The sequence below is a fragment of the Austrofundulus limnaeus genome, unplaced genomic scaffold (assembly GCF_001266775.1).
Source record: "Austrofundulus limnaeus strain Quisiro unplaced genomic scaffold, Austrofundulus_limnaeus-1.0 Scaffold6, whole genome shotgun sequence".
Taxonomy (NCBI): domain Eukaryota; kingdom Metazoa; phylum Chordata; class Actinopteri; order Cyprinodontiformes; family Rivulidae; genus Austrofundulus; species Austrofundulus limnaeus.
Window position 1 is genome coordinate 1,320,887 of NW_013952408.1, and position 9,248 is coordinate 1,330,134.

General features: G+C 35.7%; 1 protein-coding gene across 1 annotated transcript in view; it reads left to right on the plus strand.

Moving 5' to 3' along the window:
• cdk5 (cyclin dependent kinase 5) overlaps positions 1-5,339 on the plus strand; it is an 8,106-nt gene extending 2,767 nt beyond the window's left edge. Inside the window, exons 8-12 of the mRNA XM_014029833.1 lie at positions 612-708; positions 2,131-2,200; positions 2,305-2,365; positions 2,449-2,529; positions 2,689-5,339. Coding sequence (XP_013885287.1) covers positions 612-708; positions 2,131-2,200; positions 2,305-2,365; positions 2,449-2,529; positions 2,689-2,775 — 396 coding nt within the window. The 3' untranslated portion in view covers positions 2,776-5,339. The remainder of the gene's footprint in view (positions 1-611; positions 709-2,130; positions 2,201-2,304; positions 2,366-2,448; positions 2,530-2,688) is intronic.
• Positions 5,340-9,248: the final 3,909 nt, after the last annotated feature.

Consider the following 9,248-nt stretch of genomic DNA (forward strand, 5'->3'; position numbering starts at 1 on the left):
CCCCCCCCCCCACACACACACACACCCGAGACTCACTGTTACAAGAAATGCTCACATTACTGGAAGAGTGGGTAATTTTTGTAATGCACGTCGCTTAAAATAAACCGAGTGAATGAAGTTCTTTAAAACTAAAAATAGACATTTTCTTTCTTGGTCAGCGTTATAATTAAGCCGACGTGTGTCGAGTCTAGGTAAGAGATCTATTTTACAACTTAAAAAATAAAAATACAGACACCGGAAATCTTAACTCACTAATATTTTTTGCCTAAATTAAATGATTGCAACATACTGTGACAAAAGAGCAGTCTTTAAGAATTACTGACACGGGAACAAACTTTTCCAGAACCACCACGGGTCTCTTTCAATTTCAAATAAACGTTTGGTCATTGGCCCTCATAGCAACTCGGCTTTAACATCAATTTTCAAATCGAGTGTCATTCACCCGTCCAGGTCATGCTCCAGTTAGCTCGCATGTATGAGTTAAATTTGGGACAAGTTAAAGAAGTTTCAGCCAACTRTAGTGAAGCTTTTATATTCTGTCCTTTTTTTTATTGGACTCATTATGTTGCTTTACTTGATGTAAGAACATTTCCTCTGTAATTTCTATGCAGGTGGTGACATTATGGTACCGACCTCCAGATGTGCTTTTCGGTGCTAAACTGTATTCTACCTCTATTGACATGTGGTCAGCTGGATGCATATTTGCAGGTTTGCCACAAATTAAGTTGCAACGTCTTTGAGGGTTTGTTGTGTGTAAATGGAGTTAAAGAGATTAAAAGAATCATATTTCACCTGCGTAAGTATAGGTTACTTTGAAAAACTGCAGTAATTAATTACTGAAAACAAGACAGCTCATCCTTGTGTGCAATACTAAATACTTCTGAGTGCAGAAGCAGACAGCAAGTAATAAAATAAATGACTTCCATAACTGAGATCTTCTAGTTAACAGTAACCAGGTGCCAATAAAACTTCAGTATCAGTTGTTTTTATCAGCTGAGCTGCCGTTCAGGAAGAGTTCAGTGAGTCTCAGAGAAAACTTTTAGAGTGAAGTCAGTGACACACTGAGCACTTTAAATTATGCTAACTTATGCTTCCTCACATCCTCTTTTCTCTTGTGAATCAGAAATCGTTTCCCCCTCCATCATCGAGGAAAAGGAAATCTCCTCTTCTAATCACCTTAAATGCTCCACGAGGAGAGAAGAGGCTTATGTAGAAGCTTAAGAGCGAGTGTTCAAAGGTGTAACCTTCCTCACACCTGTCTGTCACATTTTTTATTTCTTAATTTTTTTTTTTTTTTTTTTGCTGAAAAGAAAAATTGATTAGGGATGTCCAAATCAAATCTCAAGTAATCAGAATGGAGTTTTAATCAAGGTATGATTAAAATATGCCCTTGAGTCAGTGGGGGGACGGTCCAACAGAGGGAGGCAGCACCACACCGACACGTCTCATTATTATAACAGGAGAAAAGGTGTGTTCGACAGTTTTGATTTTAACGTTTTAAACTGAGAAAGGACCAAGAATGGCCAAATAACAGTTTAAAATAATACGCCAATGTTTATTRTATAATCCTAGGGAATAATAGAGGTTAAAAGATGGTCTCTTTGTTTTGACTTTAGTTGCCAAATCATCACCAAACCGATATTTCCTGTTCACTTAGTAGCATTGTCCTTTWAAAAAATCCCCTTAGTCTTAATTTCCACAAATGCAAGAATTGCATAATGAGTCTTGTGTTCATCCAACATCTGAATTTGGCATACCCTCCTGTGGCATTTTAAGAGTTTGCAAAAGGAGATTTAATAGGGAAATAAACAGCAAAGCAGAGGTTCATTTGGATTTTAGGGCTGARTTTGTCCCAGTAAAGGGCTATTCTTTTGCCAGCTGGGGGCAGTGCTTATTCCCATTTAGATGTCATAAAGGGCTGGGGACCGAGATGGCTTAAAAACCTCAGTTTCTGACCAGCAGAGTTGGGGGAAAAAACATGCCCCTCTTGTTCCTRCACACACTGAAGGCACATCTATGTTTTAAAAACGATAAAGCTAAAGATGGRAAAAAACAAAGCTAAAGATGACCACATATTTTTCAGTTTTAATGTTATCAGTTTGTTTTACTTTTTTTTTTTCTCTCCCCCAGAGCTAGCTAATGCTGGGCGGCCTTTATTTCCTGGCAACGATGTGGATGACCAGTTAAAAAGAATCTTCAGATATCCTTTAATGACTGAAACTGTTCATGTATGGATGTGAAGAAGCCACTTGTTTTGTAATTTGTGTAGAAGTGCTGTAAATGTGGCCTTTAACCACTGCGTACGTTGTTGGGTACTCCGACTGAGGAACAGTGGCCGACAATGACGAAGCTTCCCGATTATAAGGTACAGTTATTGATATACACCTGAAAGTATATTTTGTACAATAATTAAGAGTGCTGAAATACTTTTTGTTTTTTCTTATCTAGCCATATCCCATGTATCCAGCCACTACATCTCTTGTAAATGTGGTTCCCAAACTAAGTAGCACAGGACGAGATTTACTGCAGGTACTGTTTCTTATTTTAAGTTTTGTTGGCAATTTAGCTAACAAACTAGTCACTTAAAGATGTAGGGAATTGATATAAGCTTGTTGTTTACCAATTTTACTTGCATGAATTGCTATTCTTTGTGTATTCATTATTTCTTTTTCTCCTGATCTGATCCAGAACCTGTTGAAATGTAATCCTGTCCAGAGGATTTCAGCAGAAGAGGCCTTGCAGCACCCTTACTTTGCTGACTTTTGCCCACCCTAAATGCTAAATTGCCTCTCACTGAGCCGCAGCCACACGAATCAATCATCCTTCACTCTTGTTTGGTCATTAGGACCGATTCTCAACAAGGCAAATCCCTGGCTGCGATCCAAGCAGTCCCCTGCAGTTCATTTTGTCGTGCCTCTGAGTGGAACAAAGCCCCAGTGGCCCTGCTACGTTTAAGGTTCTTTTAAGTTGAAAGCCTGTGTAATTTAGTTCAAACATGCCTCTCAGTGAATTAGCACCAACACGGGAGGATCTTAGTTTGAATAAATTTTATATTCATAGATATTTTTTTGTTATTTGTTTTTTTTTTTTAAATGGTACAACTGACACGGAGTCGACTAAGTTTAAACTGGGATTTGCTCTCACAATCTGTGGTCCTTTTATAATTTGGTGAATTAATGTCCGATGCCTGAGAATCAAAGTGCTTGTATATAGTGCATCACTTAATCACACAGCCTTTGTAAAGATTTAGTTCCAGAACTAATGTTTCCAAAATAGTTCAGCATTTTTCTCTTAATATACAACTTGACATTTGTAGAGACAAGTACAGGTGATTATTTATTTTTTATTCCCTCGTCCCATATTTATAATTACAGGAATGGGGAGCTTGTAAACTGTTGTGACTGATGTTTGGACTATTGGGCACTAGATTTAAGTAATCATATGAGCCCTTTTCACACAGATATGATCTTCTTAGTGTTTACAAAAAATAAAAACAATGCACACGGCCCTCTGCTTCACACATGCTCACTAGTTTGATCCTGTGACTACCTTTGTTTAGTTAGACCATCTCCCTTTTATTCACCTTCTGTAACTTTTACACCGTTAAGCAACAAAACCTAATAGGTTCCCACTTGGAAGGAACTGTGTGAAAAGGGCTGTATATACACTAATCAGCCATAACATTATAACCACGTAGCAAAGGGAAAGAAACAAAATGCAGGCTCTTTTTCCTCCCAACTTTGCCCAATGACAAAATTTTCAGGGTCTTATGTGGCTCAGTTGAAGACCCCACTCATCATCCTTAACGCACCTAATGTTTATAAAAACACGTATTAGTGCAGACGTGGCAGTAAAAACACGCTGCACACAGTATGGAGTGTAAATAAGGTTCAGAAATGTGCTGTGTAAGCGTGGACCGTTTGGATCATGAGCTTTTCAATTCACACCTTAGTGGTCATAACTGTACAGCTGATTTGTGTTTTTTTTTTACGGACTTTGCATTTCTATATCGCTGTTTATTTATTAGTGAGGAAAAATACCCTTTCACTAAAAGCTGTGATAAGTTTCTTTTTGGCTCTGCCTGGGCCGCCTGTCACACTGTTTTAGTGTTGCACTAATTTCTCTGCCTGTCTCACTTAAGATTCCCACATTTTACACACAGATTCAGATGTTTTTGCCCATTAGATGATTGTATATTATTACAAGAAGCGCTTTTTTTCCTCTCAGGCTTTGAAATTAAGTTTCATCTTTGTCTTACGTGCACTATGTCATCATTACAGATTAATATTATTACACTTGTTGAACTGATATTCAAAACTAATTAGTCAACAAGACAGACCAATATTTACACATTGACCGTTTTTTATGTCTTTTATGCTGCATTACTTTTTGTAATAGTTAGAAATGCAAAAAAGTATATTTTTTCCACATTTCCATATGATTGTTTGCACCATTAGCTGTTTCCAGTTAGCTCATTTTAACATGGTTTTAACAATGCTACTAATGCTATATGCAGCCAACATGAGTGATGTATGAAGCAGCTGTTTAAAGTTGTTTTTATTTTTCTCATTTAACTGTAAGACAAGGTAATGGATGCATGTATTTATTAAGAATGGACTGTTTGGTTTTTATTATAAAATGTGTAACTTTTGTTTATACAAAAACTTAGATACTTCCAACTGTTGCTTTTAATGTTTGAAGGATGTATTTGCTTTATCCTTTAAAGGCAAAAAAAAAAAAAAAACCTTTTCTTTTACTATTTCGTAGTGTTCTGTTACAGCAAACGCAACGGGACCGTTTTTCTTTCCCACAGCTTTTTAAAACCTAATTTAACTGAAGGGTTTGCTTTTTGCACTTTGGTTTCTGTCTTTGCTTTTTGCTGGTAGAACTGGGGAAAAATGTTGACTGTATGTTTAAGCCAGTAAAGATTCAGTATTCAGTAAAGTCTATATGAATATGTTTTAATGCTGATGTGAAATCATTTGCAACTTTTTCAATGCTGTGTACAGAACAGTGATGTTTAACACCTAGTTTTAAAAAAGGCATTGAAAACAATTGTTTCCAATCTACCATTAGCAAAAAAAGAAATGATCACTTAATAATGGTGAGGGTTATTTCTTAAGGCAAAATACATCTATTTTCAATTTTTTTCAGTTATGACATTCTCAAGTTTGAAGTTTTATTTCAGGCTCAGTTTTCAGTTCACAAAGTCAACCAAATCCCCGACTTTGATTTACGAATGACTGCGGTTGAGTGTGTAATAACTATTTAATGTACAGTTCAATTTAAAATCACATATCTACAATAAAATGCACAGCATGTTGAGCCAGATGAAGCAACTCCAGTTCTCCAGATGTGTTGTTGGGGGCGAGGCGGGGCGGAGAATCCTGATGTTACCTGTAAGAATCAACCTTAAAGGCACAGTTTAGTTTCACTTTAAGCTGCACTGTATTTTCAACAACTCGTGCTAAAAATGCCAGAAAGACATTCGCTTCATAGGGATCTTATAGGGCGTTATTTTGGAAGAGGAGAAAACCTTTGATTCATCTGACTCCAGAAGTTGAACATTACAAAGTGAATAGCATAGCTATCATTACATCGTTATAGCTCAGGTAATAGGAATACATTATGATCATGCAAGGTGGCAAATGAGTGAGGTGCCGTACAGCACAACATGGTTTAAATGATTTAAGTGGTTGTAATGAACAAAATATCTATTTCTACTTGGCCATAGCTATGCAGTAAATATCTGTGATTTTTTTCTGCCAGCTCAGGTACACTCTGCTGTTCTTTTGTTTTCTTGTAAGGCAGGGGCCGGGGACAAAGAGGTAAACACCTAGGACAAACTCATCAAGCCCACATTCATTATCCACAGTTTGTGGGGAATCCTGGGTCATTTAGTTTTCTGCTTTTCCACCCGACAGCTTGACGCACAATCAAAAGTCATTTCTTCAATGCAGCAGCATCATCAGAGCAGCATCATAGTGTAACATGAAATGGCACCACTGTGTCTGACGTGGATGGTGATGGCTTTTTATACAATGGTCACATCGGTGTTGCCATTGGTAGTTCAGTCTACGTCCATTGTTTGTAATCGATAACCCCATGTCATTTTTAATTTTTTTTTATAACAACAGTATCTGATTCAGTGCATTTATTGCTCATGACACAACACCACACATAGATCCTTTTTGTTTCCTGAAATCTTCCTCTGGCTCAGCTATTATTCCTGCTGTTGTAGCTGTGGGCACATTATGTTTAACAGTGTGTAGTTGGCAATTAGAGCCACAAAAAAATAAAAAAAATAAAAAAAAGGCAGTCACAACCATAGCCTTCTGGTCATTGGCTTTCAGGTGATGGCTGATCTCCAAGGGTTTTGTGCTTCACATCAACAGTCATCTAATACACAGACAACAGAGTAATAAAGCTACAGTGTTATGAACAGCACTTCATTAACTGGGTTATACCAAAAAGCTTCACATAAAAAAGAAAAAAAAATCTTCAATTTCAGACTTTTTAGTAAATAGTACCCACGAGGACGTAAATAACAGTTTACCAAGAGAGGAAGTCGACCGACACGAGGATAAGAAAAAGTTTTATACTTAAGAATGATGGGTAAATATAGTTTATTATACTTGATCTTTTATACATCACAAAGTGCTATTTGTGACTTATTACATATGGTGGAATAATTATGATGGCTGTATACAGTGGTCAAATTTTACATTCCAGTTTTCATAAAAATCAACTAAAGTGATCTGGGCTGAGGTTCGGATGTTTTGAGGCAAATTCTCTTACAGCTTAAGAGTTTTTTTTTCAGCTCTCACTCTTCCATCCAGATAAAATAAATAATAATAAATAAATAAAAAAACCATTCAAATTTCTTTTTTAAATGAATGAATACATTTTCTATCTATCTATTCATTTTTCTGTATATAAATATTTGTATTTATATTATGTTTCACATGAGTATTGTGTAACTTATTTTTAATGGCATCTGATTGCATGTATTTACACATTACTGTGAAGTTTAGGAATGTCGCCAGCCTTCTAAAACTCTTAGAGAATAGATATTATCACAGGGGATTGTGCTGATGAGTGGCTTTAAGACATCTTGATGCAAAAATGAAAGGATAAGAAGGTCAACAAGTGACAAATCAAATAAATGTTGTGATTAAATATCTGCTTGTTCAGTTATGACTTTAGCTGATATGAAAACAAAGTGCCATCCTCCACCTCCCAGGAGGCTCTCTGTTATCACCAGAATATGTTATTTGGAAATACAAAAGCAAGTTGGAAGACTTAACGTAGAAAAAACTAAACATTGGTTCCGGATTATAAATTTGGTTTTTTATTTGTGTTGAATTTTTATTTACACTTTTATTTTTTTTTTTATCCCTTTGTATAATCTCGTCTGTATTCAGGAACTTTTTTTATTTTCTTTTGACTTGGATCTTTATCCAGTGGTCATTTTTCTCCACACTAGTCAGCCTATTATAAGTTTTTTATTTATTTATTTTGTTTCAGTCATTATTTTAAAGTATTCATTACAGCACAATAATCATTTTGTAAATGATGGTTTATTATGGAGTATACTGCAGGCAGAGGTGTTTAGTGAGGATCTGTAATTTTAACAAGTAATTTTTTTAATCCTAACTTTTACTTTTATTTTGTTACACTCAAAACATGAAAATTATGCTTTTACTTCTTTACTTTAAAACTGAACACCTTGTTACATATTTAAACATGACTGGAACTCATCACGAAAGGAGTTCTTTATGCGTTCTAATAAATGAGTTGTTAAATTTATTTATTTACTTTAAATGTAAAGCAGTTTACTCAACTTAGTTTAGTGGAACCAGTTGACATAACTTGGTTAAATAAATTCATCACTTCATTTACGTGTGTACAATTACTTTTATTTCCTGATTATTGTTAGCAATTTTATGACTATTAAGTACTTTTCTCATCCGTGAAATTAATTTTTACTAATTTCATTTACTTAGTTATTTTTTTCAAGTACTTAATCCACTAGAGTAGGATTTTGAGACTGAAGGGTTGCAACTGTGTGATTTAGTATGCTAAAAAGACAGCTAATTTGTTTGTAAATGCATGAAGAGGGAATGATTTATAATTGACTCGCACGTGAACAGAATGAATCCAGATTTAAAACTGATTATGTTGTAAAACTGATAAACACGTCTTTGATGCTCAAGATTGTCTAGGTGTGTTTTCAGCTGCAGCGTGTTCGTAACAGAGTTGCTTTCTTTTGTTGTACTTCCTGTGTTCAGGTTAGGGTTAAGGAAAATAATTGTGAATGGATACAGAGACATGTTGAAGGTTTAAATGAAACCCCACGATGACAACAGCAGACGTTTTACTTGTGCTTTGTGACACAAGATCAGAAAGTGATCTCGAGTTGCCTTTTGTTCGTCAGCGATCAGAATGAGTAACGACTCCTGCATGAGCCTCGCTGGAGGTGGAGAGGGGCACCTTCAAGACAAAATGCTTAAAATAATTACAGGACAACATCCCTAAAAATCGAAGTTTTTTTTTTTTCAATTAAAAAGTCAGCTATATAAAGATACAATCATTTGCCCTTTTCCCCACCTGGCATTATTTCATTATCGAGCCGTTTATAAAAAAGGAAAAACCGTCTCCTGCCAGTATGAGTCATCCCAGAACTGACGTGAAACACGATGTAGTGATTGCATATGTACAAATTCCTGCTCTTTTGAAAGTAAGCACAGTTGTCTAATTAATGAGACGATTCACGGTCTCTTTGTAGGAAAAAGGCAACATTAAACACTAGTGTTTTGATTCAGGTCTGAGAAGCTCTTTCAACCAACAATCAGCTCTTAAAGTAGAACAGAACTATTGACGGGTGATTTATGTGTATATATGATGTAATCGATAAGTTACTGTAGATGCTGGCAACATAATATTAATGACTGCATTAAATAGAACCTAATTATTATTATTGTATTTTTTAAGGATGAACAGCAATAGTGCTATTACAAAAATGGTTCAGATGCCTGTTTGGACACATTTATCTGATTGCTTGCTTTAAAATTACTACATGACAAAACCAAACAGAAAAACAAAACAATCCTATAAGATGTGATGGAACAAATCAAATCAGCACTGATGCCCTTAAACATGGCAGTTAAACCTGAGTTCTGTTTTACAACTGGTCTCTCTCTCTCTCTCTCTCTCTCTCTCTCTCTCTCTCTCTCTCTCTCTCTCTC